A 14,778-nucleotide genomic window follows, 5' to 3' on the forward strand; every position below is an offset into this window, starting at 1 on the left:
AGGAAAGGCAGTGAAAAGACATCCCAGTAACAGCAGAGAAGAGGAAATGGAGGAAAAAATTGGTAACTACTTACCGTATGCCATTTTCCATCATTGACAATAGCAGGGTGAGAAGCTACTGCTCTTCCTTTGCCTAAATCAAATGAAAAATAGAGCTGTCCCCCATGAAGCTGTAAGGCTGCATAATCAATTTGGTTCTGGTGAGCCACGTAGTAAATCAAGCCACTGGAGGCAAAGGTTCTGAGATTCAGCTGGACAGAAAGTCTAGACAATAAAAACTCAGTGTTAACATTACATATTTTATTCTGCATTGACAAAAAGCTGCTCAGGAGGTAGAGAACAGCCTCAACCAATTTAACTTCATGAAAGCATTTCTTTTATTCCAAAGGCCAGAAAAATAGAATTTGCATTGTGTTCTGTGAAGGCATGACCTATACTGCATTTCGTAATACAAATCAGTGTTGTACCTGTAAGAAATTTGAAAAGCATACAGTGAGCCAGGTTTTAAGAGTTACAGGCTCAGCTGTTTATGACTGCAGGTTTGCCTACTGCCCCAAGGAAGGAACAAATCCCATTACTTTTAACCAGGATTGTTGGAATATAAATAGGCAGACAGAGAACAGAGGAAAGCTTAAAGACAGAGGAGCTGTTTCAGCGCTCTGAATCCCCAGAAGTTATTCATGGAAAAGTTACTTATATATTATAGAGATGCTAAGTTAGGATAGCATAGCATCAAGTCTCTGAAACCTTCTTATATTCAGTAGTTAAAATGTAATGGCTAAGAAAGGAAAGGGTTCTTTTCCCTATGCTTGCCGAGGCTTTCTAAGCTGAAAGAACTTAGGCTTGCAGGCTTTGTTTCGAGGACCTCAAAAAAAATGAGTGGCAGGAATCACATCACATCACACGCCAGTCTCTACACAGTGCTACACAGTCTAAGCTCCTTTGGTGACCTTGGGAAGGAAGGAGAAGTGGAAGGTACATTTGCAGAAATCCAGAAAGGGTAAGATGTTATCTGCATCACACAAAGCAGCAGGGACCAGTAAGGACTGGGAAAAAAATGCAGAACTCTGATAAACTCATGACCACAAACCTGAGGGAGATGTGTTACTTGTGATGTGGTAGTTGTGATACTTTCTTCCTTTGAGGAAATCACAGAAATTGAGGTAAGGGCCATTTTCAAAGCTCATAACGCACTGATTCTGCGTGAAAGCCACCATCATGCTTCTTGTAGTTCATTAGAGAGTAACACACTATGTGCATATGCAATAAGGTATACTCACTTTTTCCTGACAGTAGTCTGATTGAAGAGCAGTGTCATATGGCTGCCTTTGGCAAGTCCAAACTGATGGGCACCTTGAACATGATCAGGCAGCTCATCTTTTGCACAAGCCACCTGTTAATGAAGGGTTATTAAGAGGTACAGTATGAGCTGCTTGCCAGCAGTGCTGAATGGCAAAATGCCTATTTTAATCTTTATAAGCAGAAAAACTGAGCACCACAGTAACCACAAAATATACAGTAACATCAATTTGCTAAACTCCTAACCTTTTCAAGCCATCAATTTTGCTCAGAGAGGACTAGTGGTAATGATAAAGCTATGTCTCATGTGCAGTACCAATCTCCTCTACTAAGAAATGTTTATAGTTTGAGATGTATGCATTAACCATTTCTCTTAATTGATAGCCCTTCTGCTAACAAATGTTAAAAGACAAAGCAAAATGCCAGTTAAAATCTTACAGACTTAGCAGAAATATTTTCCCATTTAATGGAGATGTACACTTTTGTTATGATTTAGGGAATGAAGAGCTGAGTAACAGAGTATGAGCCAAAACCATACATGAGCTCTAAGAAGGACAGCTTATTTCTTTTTATAGTCAGAGTTGTATGAAATGCATAAAATCCCGCTTTCTTTTGCTACATAAAAATGATTTCAAGATGCTTTGGAAACACTTCATCAGGAAGATGTGCAGCTGCAGGAGGAGAAATGTAATGCTGTTTTGGGAACTGGGACTGTGTGAGTGAAAACAGGTGCCATGCAAGCTGCATTCAGGTGCTGTGTTCCTCTGTAACAGTTTGTGCCTCCTCCTTGACACAGACCAGAGACTGTATCTGTGTGACCAGGAAAATGCAAATGCTAAATTGCCCAACTAACGCAAATCTCAGCACGGAATTACTTTGGCAAGAACAAACTGAAGATAATAGTTAATGTCAAGTCCTTCTGCTGAGAGATTATCACTCCACTTCTCTTTTCAGTGTTACAGATTGAACCATGATAAACCTAGCTAAGTTTCGCTTTCAGAAAGCCAACAGAATGCTTCACAAATTTATAAACATATATATATCTTTTTCCCCACAGGAAGTAATCAATTCAAATCCACATCGACTGGGCTACAACATATCACAGAAGCAGCAAATACATACAGTCCTTGTTTTGAAAATTTTCCACAAAGCTAAAAATGCAACTTTCACCCGAGTACTTTCCTAGAAGAAGCAACAGAGCTTTGTTGTAATGCATACTTTTTTTGTATCTGTAGGAGGCCTCAGGGGAACTGGTAGTTCAGCCTGAATCTCCACATCTTCTAGCTGCATGGCTGCTTTAGGCTTCTCAGACAAAAAGCAGCTGTCCATATCCACATGTTCGTACTTCATGGAAGCGGTGAAATCCAATAGCCTGTGTGTTTTAAAATACCTACATATTAAGAGGTGAAATCCCAAGCACAAGGAAAGTACTTCACGAGCTCTATCACAACAGAAAGATTCACAGTACCGTAGCATAATTCAGATTGGAAAAACACTTCTAAAGTCATCAAGTCCAACAACAACAACAACAAAAATAGGCAAATAATTCCCCATGTAACAATATTAATAGAAAATATTCTTGGAGGCATCTGTAAGAACAGATGAAACTATGATAGAGAGCAGTACTTTGCACAGCATCCATATACACATTAAGGACATGTTTACTGTTATTTGTAAATGTAGCAATTAAGAATCAGTATTAATTTTCTTCATGTTATGATGCCAGGTCATTAGTAAAACACTTGCATTATGTTAAAGAAATAGAGAAATTAACGATGTTGGGAGAGCAATTTCAAAATATATGTTCAGCTTTCCAGAACATGGAAGTTACCACTCTGACTTACTCTTTGTTAAAAATAAGATTGCTGATACAGCCATAAAAGGAGCCAGTCATTTTTAGCCCAAAGAAGCCCTCTCCTGCAGGGATGCCACCAGCATAGAAGTTGGAAATGTTCATGGGGCTCATTTCTGCTGATGCACCAAGCTTCAGTTCTGAAGGGTTACTTTCATCCACCTGTACAGTAATGATTCTAAAAAGATAGAGAAAACATTCAACAAGGGTCTCAGGCATTTTCATATTACAAACATTTTTTTCACCCTAAGAAATATACTGTTCTAAGAAGAAAGATTCCATAAATTCAGTAATTCTTTTAGTGTCCAGAAGAAAAAAAATAAAACCAGAAGACCATTTTTTAGATAATTTTTAACTGTTTTGTTGAGTATCTTTGCAAATTATTTTGATAGCTATATTTTTTTCTAATACTATTAAGCATACTTCACTCAAGTGGCCAAGCTGCCTCGAGATTCTGAGAGCTTTTTAATACAATATAATCAGTGGCTGTGTTCTGTATACAATTACCATATAAATCAGAACACCTCCAGTAAAAGCAGAACAACACAACATGATTATTCCACCTAATGAGCTCTCAAAGGCAGCTTCTCAGAGATTGCGGTGATGTGACAAGGGCATACAATAATTAAACAGGTAGAACTGTTTGCAGTCATATGTACCTCTTATTCCGAATTAGGATGACAGAGTGTTCTTGTCCATCACTGTATGTTCCATTAGCAGACCTAAGAATTACTTTTCTAGTACTTGCTCTATCTCCAGCATTAACATGCACTGCAAGATGACCATCAATCAGCATAATGGAAAAGAAGGGCTGTGGATTTAATCAGAAAATTATTTTTTAACTACAACTCGTTTTTTTGTCACTCATTCATCACTGATTAAACAGCATATAGTTCGGAAAAATTTACCTCCAGCTTTTTTTTAAACAAACTGTACTGAAACAGAAAAACTATTAGGCATGTATTAACATCTCACAGAATGCAAAGCCTTCTAACAGAAGGCATGAAAAATTTCTCTGTTCACCAATAGAAATCCAGGAGATTGTTTTTACCTACACACATACCTGCTTAGAGGAAAGGAAATAGAAAGGATCAGGTTAAGCATTCCTGTTAACACTTTTGACACTGCATTCTAGGACCTCTAGAACAGCCAGTCAGATATGAGTCCTTTGTTCGCTGCAAATGCTTCAGTAAATAATTATGACTAACAAAAGTGGAAAATAATTTTCAGTGTTTAATTCATGTGCAATTGTTGTTGTTATTTGTTTAAAAACTAGTTTTGATCTTAGCAATTGATCTCTGCTAACAGATCCTTCATCTCCACCCTGCTACGATCTCTGTACTATTTGTCCTTTTACCTTCTCTGAGCTCAGGCCTTCCCTAAACTGATCAGAGTTTTATTTATTTTTATTTTTATTTCCGCCACCAAAATTTCATGTATTGTTTTCAAGCACAAATGACAAAAACAAAGCTAAAAAGATATTCATTTTCAGTACTTGCCAAATGTGCTTGTCTGCGTCGTCGCTTCTCCAGTCCCCTACTGAGTCCAGCAAGGATGATGCCATTGCTGTTCTTTGTAGCAAAAGTTGCCATCAGTTCTGATTCTGGACTTAAGGACTTAGGTTCCAACTCGATATATCCATTGTTCAAGATGTTCACGCTACGAATAGGCTATTTTATGAACAAGAGAAATAATTATGAACTTTGTCTTGCTGTTGCAACCAGTAAGAAAAAAAAAATTCACATATATATTAATTTGCCTACAATTTTTCAAGACAAGTCAATTTCAACTCACTATATTCCTTCATAAATATTACTATTCATTGTTCAACAACACTAAAATCATAAACCTTCGAGTCTCCTACCTCCAATACACAGCCTTTTCTTACTCCATACGAATTTCTAAGCAAGTCAAAGGTTGAACGGGATATTTCCAGATTCTTGATACATCCCACATACATCCTACTATTAAGACCTTTCCTGAAAGACAAAACAAGGTTTGTTTTTTATTTTTTGCAATGAACAGCATTTGGAATCTCCTGAGAGAAAAGATTCATCTCTCTTCAGTAATAAGAAGAGAGGATCTGGCTTAAAGAACACAGCCCAGTGTAAGTAAAAAGGGGGCTATTTTAGGTTTCTTATCAGATGGCATTTCCAATCTGAAAAAGAATCAGATAGCACTGTTCCCAAACAGAAACATGTAAGCCTGTAGTGCTGTGATGACAGGTCAGGCCATTTTCCAAAACTCTTAGTTGAATTCCCAGCTGAAAAGTGATAGCTTTTGAGTGAGGGTAAATGTAGCAATTGTTTTTTGTTTCTCAGGTCTGGAAGACAACCTAATTTGGTTCCAGATATACATCCAAAAAATGTAAGCTTTCCCTGCCACAATCCCTTACATGCTGCAGTGCCAACTAAGATTCAAGTTTGCATCTGAGTGCAATATATTGCTGTGAGCAATATATTACAGAGATAAATAGTGTCCTGGAATTTACCTTATTGTCAAGAAAATACAGATAATTTAATTAGCTTTTCTTTCAGTCATGTTTGTTCTTTCGAAGTGAAAACACTGAAAGAAATGTAGCTTCACAAGCTCAGCAGGAGGGTACAGTATAGAAAGCATTAACAAGAGACCAGCTATAAACTATATGCATAAACAGATAAACAAAAAACCACTACATTAATTCTCACCTGTTATAAGTTTCAAAACTAAGTTACAAGAATTCTTTTCTGAAGTAGAACTCTCAACCTGAAGTGCAATTTTGTCCATAAATGACAGCTGGGAAGCACAAGGCTCACAAAGGTAAAGATCAGAGAAGCACTGTTCCAGGCAACAGCTCTGAATGCTTGCTACAGCCTGTCACAAAGAGCAGATGGCTACTGGGGAAATTACCCACGAAAGGGAAAAGCGGACAGTTCTCCTTCCAAATGGCTATGAAAAGTCCCATAGTAGAGCCTAAAGGTGAGGAACAGAGAACCAAGTCTGAAGCAAGGCTTCAAACTTCACTGATCTCCACTAACATCAGTGGAATATCAGATTTTCTTAGTCTTTCTCTCTGCTCACAGGTGTCCGAGTAAAGGAGTAGAAGTGAATGCACACTTTACCTCACGGCCCTTGATTTCGGCAGCCCGCCAATGAAGATTGGGTCCTTATCAGAGCGATTCAAGTCTGAGGCAACCCCAGGAGCTTCTCCTTGTTTGGTCTCTTTGTAATTAAGGTTATATGCATCTGTGACTGCCAGCATTCCTGCAAAGGAAATAGTAAAGGTCTAGAGAAGGACAGTATCACACATTGTTCCATTTTGGCAATCTTGTTTCTAATAAAGGAAAATGTATTCATTGAGTCAAACGTGTATGGACAATCTTCTTATTTTTAGAGTGAGTACATACATTGTAGTTCCAGCTGTTCTGTTATTCACATTTATTTCTCTCTGCCAAAACCAAATCTGGAAGGGCCTTCAGGAAAAGATAAATCTGAGAATATGTTATGGCTGTTCACATATATCACTTGCAATGCATTACTTCCCCTGTAATGCATTACTTTCCAATCATGGGCCCGAAAATTGTTGTACAATTTACTATAAAAAATGCAAAACAGATGCTCCCTAATATACAGACTTAGACAAAGATTTCTCACTGTTTAAGTGCTATTAATATAGGTGTTCTGGCAGCTGCTGCACTAACTGTTCTTCATAAGATGTGGCAAATCCAACACTAGATTTTCATTGCTGTCATTCTCCTGTCTGTAATATAGAAGTTGCAGCTAAAGAAATCCTGTAAGTGCCCAGATTTGGTTGCAGTGATGCTTCTTCTGGAACCCCTAGGTATTTCTGTTTGTAAATGGACAAATGTATTTTATTCAGCCTGTAGCCTACCTTGCTTCTTGTTCCGACTGAATGAAATTTTATACCATGTTCCGTTGTTGTAACGATTTTCTGTTGTCAGAGCAAGAGGTCCTGAACCTAGATCAACAGTCAGTCTCACTTTGCCATCAACAAGCTCAAGGGACAAGAAATCTCTCTGGAAGAAAAAAAAAAAAAGTTTCAATTACATGAAACGAAAATCTTCCAGAAATATGCATATCTAGCATGTATGGCCTAGAGTATGAAAAAGGGTTGGTAAGTCCTGCAGACTATTTCTTAGACCCAAGATGTTCATCTTTGCTATATTTAGGAAAATTAAATTCCATGTACCACAAAAGGATTTATACCCTTTGTTTTGTTTTATTGTTGTTCTTACTTAAATGAATCAGCAAGCTGGATTGCTCAGCAGACAGAAGTTTAAACAACAAATGTCACAATTGATTTTTTTGTTTTTGATTGAGAGTAATTAGATTTGACTGTTAGCATAATAACCAAGCAATACAATGTTCCTTCTGCAAGATGCAAATAGATTCTACATGTTTATTCACATCAACAGAAGTTAAAAAAAAAAAAAAAAGTCTGTTTCATTCTAGAAGTGCCCTCTCTACACTGTAAAATTTAAGTCACGTATCATTGTGCAATGTATTCAGGCAGTGAGTACATAATGAATCAAATGAATTATGTAGTGCCTCCAGAACAATTTGTATCTGAACAAAGCTTTGTCCTCCAGGAAAAGTAGGTGGTAAACTGCATGACGTGACAATGAAGGTCTGGAGATGGGTCTAGCTTAGGCTGCTGTTGGAAACGCAGTTATTTATTTCAGTTTGCTGAATTCACAACCCATGGATTTAATTCAATAAGACTATTCAATATTATATTCTGCAAGTTCAACTCCAAAAGGCTTGACATCCTGCCAAGGTTTATCCAGCAGGAAAAAGAAAAAAATTAGTTTGTTGTCCCTACTGATTCTTGATCTTGCTTTTAGTTAAGTTATCCTTAATTTTACTCTCGGGATTAAAACAAATGAATAATTATTTTCATTGTGAATATTCCATTAACACGTTAAAACTTGTTCTAAGGAGTAACCTTAACCTTGTTCTTTGACACATGGTGTTGATCACAGACAATAATCAATGCAAAGATGATAACTTGTTTTAATAAAGGTAAATTGAAAGTGGACATGGGAGAAAGTAAGGAAGGAGTTATGAAGTGATCTAAGCACAGTTTCCAACAGCTTAAGAGTCTGATCCTTTTCCTTACAGTGCCATTTGAAGCAAGATACAGAAGTAGCCCATTAGGTGAAAAGGTGCTGAAGAATATTATTATCTGAGTCACTGTTGAGCGCAGTGCCTTCTCAACAACTGAGTATCCTCTGCCATCAAAATGGAATGAAGTGTCTTCATCCTGGGGGCTATGAAATTGGGGATTGAGAGGGAAAGAAAAAAAGAAAAGGAGCTAAAACATTAGCTGAAGATTTGTGTTTTTCCAGTCATTTTAATATAAAATATAAGAAAAGATTGATCAGCTGATGCAGGCCCTAGGCAGTATGATTAGGAAGTGTAGAAAGAAATTTGAAGTTCAGTGTTATGAATAACTGAAGGATTCCAGCCAAAGGCTGCTTTCATTATAGAATATCACGAGTAGTTTAGCCATGGGGAACGATGCATACAAGATAAAAAATGCCCTTCTCTGATGTATGAAGAGAAAACAACGTCCTCTTAAGGGAAAAAAAATATTACACCCTCTAACTTTAGATGTGTCATACATTTATAAAAAAGCTTTATGTAATTGCACTTATAATAAGCTCCTATTAGCCTCTTTTCCTGTACTATAATACTTGGAAATATCACAAACAATCGAGCAGCACCCTCTGCTGTTTCTATGTGAAATGTTCCACAAAAGGGATGCAGTCAAGCATTTTCTTTGCAATTCCTTAAATATAAAAATACAACTGACTGCAATCTCCTTTCACAATGATTACAGGAATAGTAGCAAGCTCAGTGGCTACAATTTTGCTATGGCCTTTTAATAAGAGTGCTGTTATTGAAAAACGAATAACTTCATCTGGCTCTGCATTACTGGAAAGCAAAAATTCCAAATCTCTTTGCTTTACAGGCAGTTCCCAGCTTTTAAACCACAAAGCAGACCACAGCCATAGAACTCTCCTGAAAAAGTAGGTATTAATAAATTATAAAATTTCATACAGTTCAATTATTTGACACTAATGACACATCCAGATTAACATATTCAGAACTCTAAGTTAATGATCAATAAAACACTGCATTTTGTTTGAGATCACTATTTTTATCTGGAACAGAAATACATGTTATACATATAAAAGGCTAAATCTATTTAAAAAAAGAAAAAAGAAAAGAGCAAGACAAAAATACCTTCCAAAACATCCATTGCACTTTCCCTCCCTTTCTACATAATTCCAAAGACCGATGGATTTTCCATTCAGGGATGCTTCTCCCATGCACCCTTTAAAATGTGTTACTTTAACAGCAGGTGACTTCTGCAAGAGAAGAAATACTGCATAAATGCAATTAATGTTAAATATCCTGAAAATTAAACAGCTAAGTTTTAGTTTGTTTGTTTTTTTTTTCCATTCTACTCTAAATTTGTTAGATGTAAGTCATAAAAGAACATTTAGATGTAAGTCATAAAAGAACATTGTAAACAACTACCATTTAAATCGTAAGAGATCTCTTTTGCTGAAAGTAAAGTTACTACAGCCTTGACCTACTTACAATCCTTATTGCATAAAAAAAAGGCAGTTTAAAGAAGCTGTAGAAGAATGAACAAAACAAAAAAATACAATGTGCAATATCTATGCATCATATATGTACAAACTGCCTGCCCTAATGAACAATTTAGGCAGAAATTTCCAGACAAAGTTAACTTCAGATTAATAAAGAATACTGTTATGGCATCTTTATGAAGAAAGGAACTGGGCTTGTTTAGCTTGGAGAAGAGAAGGCTCTGAGGAGACCTCATTGTGGCCATATTTGAAGGAAATGTATGAACAGGATGGGCCTACAATGTTTATGAGGGTGGATAGTGATAGGACAGGGGGGAATGGTTTTAAACAGTGACAGGAGAAGTTTAGATTAGATATTAGGAGTGGGTTTTTCACACAGTGCGTCGTGACGCACTGGAACAGGTTGCCCAAGGAGGTTGTGGATGCCCCATCCCTGGAGGCAATCAAGGCCAGGCTGCATGTGGCTCTGGACAACCTGCTCTGGCATTTGGTGACCCTGCACATAGCAGGGAGGTTGAAACTAGATGATTATTGTGATCCTTTTCAACCCAAGCCATTCTGTGGTCCTATGATCTTTGCTTTATATTCAGTTAACCTAGCATTTCTTTATGAAGTAGCCAATATATGCAATTATTTCTATGTGAAAGGTATATCTCACACATGATAAAACATTTTACAGAATGCCAATAGCCATATTTAACCTTAATTTGCCCTCCAAGTCCCCCAATAAACATTCGTGTTGACTCGTTAACATCTAGTATGCTGGCTGTTCCCGGAGAGGTTGCAGATTTAGGTGGAGACTTCTGATTGGAGTTCATTTCCTCTATGCTGAGTGTACCTGTTTTTCCAAACCTATCAATTACAAATAAATAAATGATTTTAGGAATCATCAGGTTTAATCGATGCATTCTATCAACTTTTTAAGAACAACAAACATCTTGTCACTAAAAAAACTCAGCAGACAGATTGTTTATGATGTTTATATAATACAGCAATATTACTTTAGAAATATATATAATTTTTCCTAATCTCAGTTTCCACTGAATTTATTTCTGATTGCGCCTTTAGACCTTTAGTAATTATGCTGTTCACACTTTAACTACCTGGTTGCGTGTATTCTGTGCCACTTGTTGTTGTCAATTTGAAAATCAGGGTATTCTACTTTTGTTGATCCTGAGCCCAAATCCCAAAGAAGAGCTACCTTACCACGTCGCATCTCCACAGAAAGGAAGTCTGTCTGAAACAAAAAAGCAGTCCTTATTCTAATACATCACACCGAACACATTTCTGTTTAGTACATTTAATTTTAACATTTAACTTTGATAGTCTTTCCAGATTCCCATCCCTACATCACTGGAGTTTTAAGAGAAATCCTAGTGAATAGTTTTAGCAAAAGAGGATGAGCAAAAGAAAAATATTTATTGAAATAATAATAATAATAATAATAATAATAATAAAAAATCAGCTCATATATAGCTAACTGAATGTCTTTTTTATAGACATATCAAGGTACGATACAGTATTTGCAAGCACATCTGTAGGCACATATAAATATCTGAGTTAATACAAAGAGACCTACCAGTCTGTGAAAAAGTATTAACATGTACACACAGCTGTGTATTTATTAGAAGTATAGAGGGAAGGAAGAGAGAGGCAATGAGACACTCAGCTATCATGTTCCTTCCAACTGTACGGATACATGAGGGCTAAAGTCAAGATCTTTCTTTGTGATAAAAGGCAAAATGCTTGATGTACTCCAGCACATATACAAAAGCACCTCAGTGTTACACACCATGAGTTGAAGTACAGAATGGTAAAAGGAAAGTAGAGATTCATTGCATGGATAAGAAGCAAGCTAACAAATCAGGTGTTTTAACCTTTGAGGATCTCTGTAGAACCATCTAAGGCCTCATTTGGATACTTAGTTTGAAGTTAAGTAGAAAAAAACACAGATGGCCATTTTAAGTATTTGACTACTGTCACCTTCAGTGAATGTATTCAAGAAACTTACCTTTCCATTGCTACCCAGGTAGAAAAGGAGGTTATCTGGTTCAGTAGTTTTCACATTAAGGGTTAAAGAGTTGTAATTTGTAGATGAAATCTGGGGTTGGTAGGCACGAACACAATCTCTGTCTGCAGATACTGCAACTTTAATCTGGGGGTGAAAGGATAAAATGGAATCTAAACAAGACTCAGTGTACAGAGCGTGTGTTTCTAGAACATGTACTTAGTTTCTCACCAACCAGTGCAAGATATTTCTTCAGATTCTTTTATGTGACTGAAGTATTGTTACTGCGGGAAGATCTTAATCTCTTAGGGATCAGTTGAAAAAAGATTCAGAAATAGAGAAGAAACAAATACTTACTCATCCAGTTCCAAAAATTGAGGGCATTAGACAAACCTATCCAAAATACCTCAGAAAATAGCAATAAATCTTGGGTCAGAAGCCCACATATGAGTAAAAGCCACTGTAATTATATCAGATGACAAAGACACACCAAGGAACTTGATCATGTAACAGAGAAGCCTTAATTTCATCCAATTCATTAAACACACATGTAGTAACTAAATACATAATGAACATGTGTGCAGATGTGTGAGCATGGATATATGAAGTTTCTCTTGACTAATAAACTTAAACTTCGAAAACAAAGCATATCCACAAAACTTCAAAACAAACTCTCAAAACTGGAAAAGAAAGTTTTGCTAATATTTCATTTCATCCTTCTAGGAACCTCTGTAATTTACAATACTCCCTCTGTTCCACACTGGATTCATTAAGCTTCAACAGACTGTAACAAAGATACAATAAGCACAAAATTAAGATTTCTGAAAGAACTGAAAGACACTCATTAAATATATATTTGGGGGGGAGAGGGGGGGGAATTTCCACCCCTTCACCTGACTCTTTCTCACCATCTCCATGAATGCTTTCCAACACTTTGCATTCCATTATTTTAATAAGAAACAAAAGGAAATGGAAAATAAATTACTGCCTTGTTGTTCAGGAAAACTCACAAGTGATAGAGGAAATGTAAAGCTAAATCTATAAAATACACCAACAGACCTGCAAGTAATGATTTTAGTATCAGTTGGTGCTCTATGACTTCAGTGAGATCCCAGAACAATCACTTACCTTAAAGGTAAGTTGTATGCTCTTAAACTCAAACAAATTCCGTGTCAAAGGTGAAAGTGAACCCAGTTAAATCTGCAGTGATGGTACTTACAGATGCTGCTTGTTTCCGGGCTTGACTGATGAGCTCTTTAATTTCAGACAAATTTCTGCTCAGATTCTCTTCTAGCATTTTCAGAGGTTTCAGCCTATCAAGTAAAAGACTCGCTTGTGCTTCAATTTCTTTAACTTGTTTTTCAGCTGTGATTGCTGCCAAAACATAAATGAAATACTGAGGCTGGTTGGAAGAGAAACACTAAAATACATAACCAAGTGGGCCTATTTCTGATCTTTTTTTTTTTTTTTTTTTTTTTTTTCAAATTTAAACATCAGTGAAGAATATGCATACTCAAAAGCATTCCATGAGACTCCTCTAGTGATCTTTTAAAAAGCAAGCATGTTTTTATTGAATAAGGAAGAATATTTCAGTCTATCAGATTTATACGTAATGCCTATTAAACTTGAATAGCAGCACTACTACTGCAAGCAGTGACATTTCTAGAGAGCAATGAAGCAGTAAACCTACCAGCTTTAGATGAATCAGTTATAAGCTCACTGGTTTTCCTCAGTGTGTCATTAACTTGGGACAACGTAGACGAAGTATTCCGCAGCTTTTGACTGAAATCCCCAAAGTGGCTTAAACCCACCATAGTGCTGTTTGCAGACAAAGCTAGCTCATTCACCTCCAGCACATATTTCCTTGTACCTGAAACACAGTGGTAGTTCACAGATTAAAAGAAGTCACACCTTTCACCAAGTAATAAATGCCTGTCCTGTTTAATAACAATGCAGTTATATACATGATCAGAACATTAGAAATGCTGCCAGTTGAATTCCTTTCATACTAAAAGTTATGTTTCCAGCTTTTTGTATACTTCAGTCTGTGAGGGGAGCTCCAAACCAAGACTGACCATGATCGAATTTTGCCTAGCTGTTGAATGCTCCATAGCTCACAGTGTAGGAATTTTAACTTCTGTGAAACTGGAATGCCAGAGTAGGCTGGTCCAACTCCTCTTACTCAGTTAGTAAGAGAGAAATGGTCATAGCTATGGCCCTCAACTAAAAATACAGTAAATCCTCCCAAGCTGGTGATATAGAAATGGATATAATTATCAGTGTAACATACAGACACACTACAGCAATACATACATATATATATACACACATACATAAGTAATATATACATAAATAAATAATAGAATGTACAACAAAGCAGGCAGGCCTGTTACATCCTTTGCTTTGGGCCACAAGCACATATACAGTAAGCACAGTTCTCCCATTCTCAGCCTATCCCTTACACTCCTTATGCCAGGATTAGTGGGACTCAACTGACACAGAAGACTGCGTTTAGGTTTGCAGGGATCCTTTTCATCACCAGTACCCAAGGCAGAGGGCAATACTACCATTAATATACGTCCAGATAAAAAACAGACAACTTCAAGAAATAAATTAAAACTGAAATCGAACAATGTTAACCTGTGAGTTAAGGAAGGAGATTCATCCTAAGATTTTAATGATACTTTAATTGCCTGTGTGTGGCTTTATGTCAGATAGTATCCTGCAAATAATAGCCAGTGTAATTATGTCATCCTTTAGTGTGAGTTAAGAGCTGGAGCTACAAAATAGGTATATTACAGTTCTTAAAGTTCTAATCTGGACATAAAGTGAAACCAATGCAGGAGGTCTTTATGAGGTTTCTTCTACTTTTTAAACAACAAATATAGTTGGTAAAGTATTTCAGACCCCCCTCTCTTCACAATACAAAATATGTTTTTTCTATTATCCTCCACAAACTCTAGAACTTTCCTCAATTCAAAATATTGTTTTGTTTTTTT

The 14,778-nt window shown here is 36.6% G+C and overlaps 1 protein-coding gene across 1 annotated transcript in view; it reads right to left on the bottom strand.

The window, feature by feature from the left end:
- The window catches only part of LAMA1 (laminin subunit alpha 1), a 95,245-nt gene that overhangs the window by 9,091 nt on the left and 71,376 nt on the right, over positions 1 to 14,778 (bottom strand). The window contains exons 43-58 of the mRNA XM_072329414.1: positions 13,470 to 13,649; positions 12,999 to 13,153; positions 11,783 to 11,926; positions 10,875 to 11,008; positions 10,473 to 10,623; positions 9,401 to 9,525; positions 8,271 to 8,421; positions 7,023 to 7,167; positions 6,253 to 6,394; positions 5,016 to 5,130; positions 4,651 to 4,821; positions 3,811 to 3,962; positions 3,144 to 3,329; positions 2,518 to 2,671; positions 1,281 to 1,393; positions 75 to 264 (exon numbers count right to left, since the gene is read on the bottom strand). Coding sequence (XP_072185515.1) covers positions 75 to 264; positions 1,281 to 1,393; positions 2,518 to 2,671; positions 3,144 to 3,329; positions 3,811 to 3,962; positions 4,651 to 4,821; positions 5,016 to 5,130; positions 6,253 to 6,394; positions 7,023 to 7,167; positions 8,271 to 8,421; positions 9,401 to 9,525; positions 10,473 to 10,623; positions 10,875 to 11,008; positions 11,783 to 11,926; positions 12,999 to 13,153; positions 13,470 to 13,649 — 2,408 coding nt within the window. The remainder of the gene's footprint in view (positions 1 to 74; positions 265 to 1,280; positions 1,394 to 2,517; positions 2,672 to 3,143; positions 3,330 to 3,810; positions 3,963 to 4,650; positions 4,822 to 5,015; positions 5,131 to 6,252; positions 6,395 to 7,022; positions 7,168 to 8,270; positions 8,422 to 9,400; positions 9,526 to 10,472; positions 10,624 to 10,874; positions 11,009 to 11,782; positions 11,927 to 12,998; positions 13,154 to 13,469; positions 13,650 to 14,778) is intronic.

The sequence above is a fragment of the Excalfactoria chinensis genome, chromosome 2, assembly GCF_039878825.1.
Source record: "Excalfactoria chinensis isolate bCotChi1 chromosome 2, bCotChi1.hap2, whole genome shotgun sequence".
Lineage (NCBI taxonomy): Eukaryota > Metazoa > Chordata > Aves > Galliformes > Phasianidae > Excalfactoria > Excalfactoria chinensis.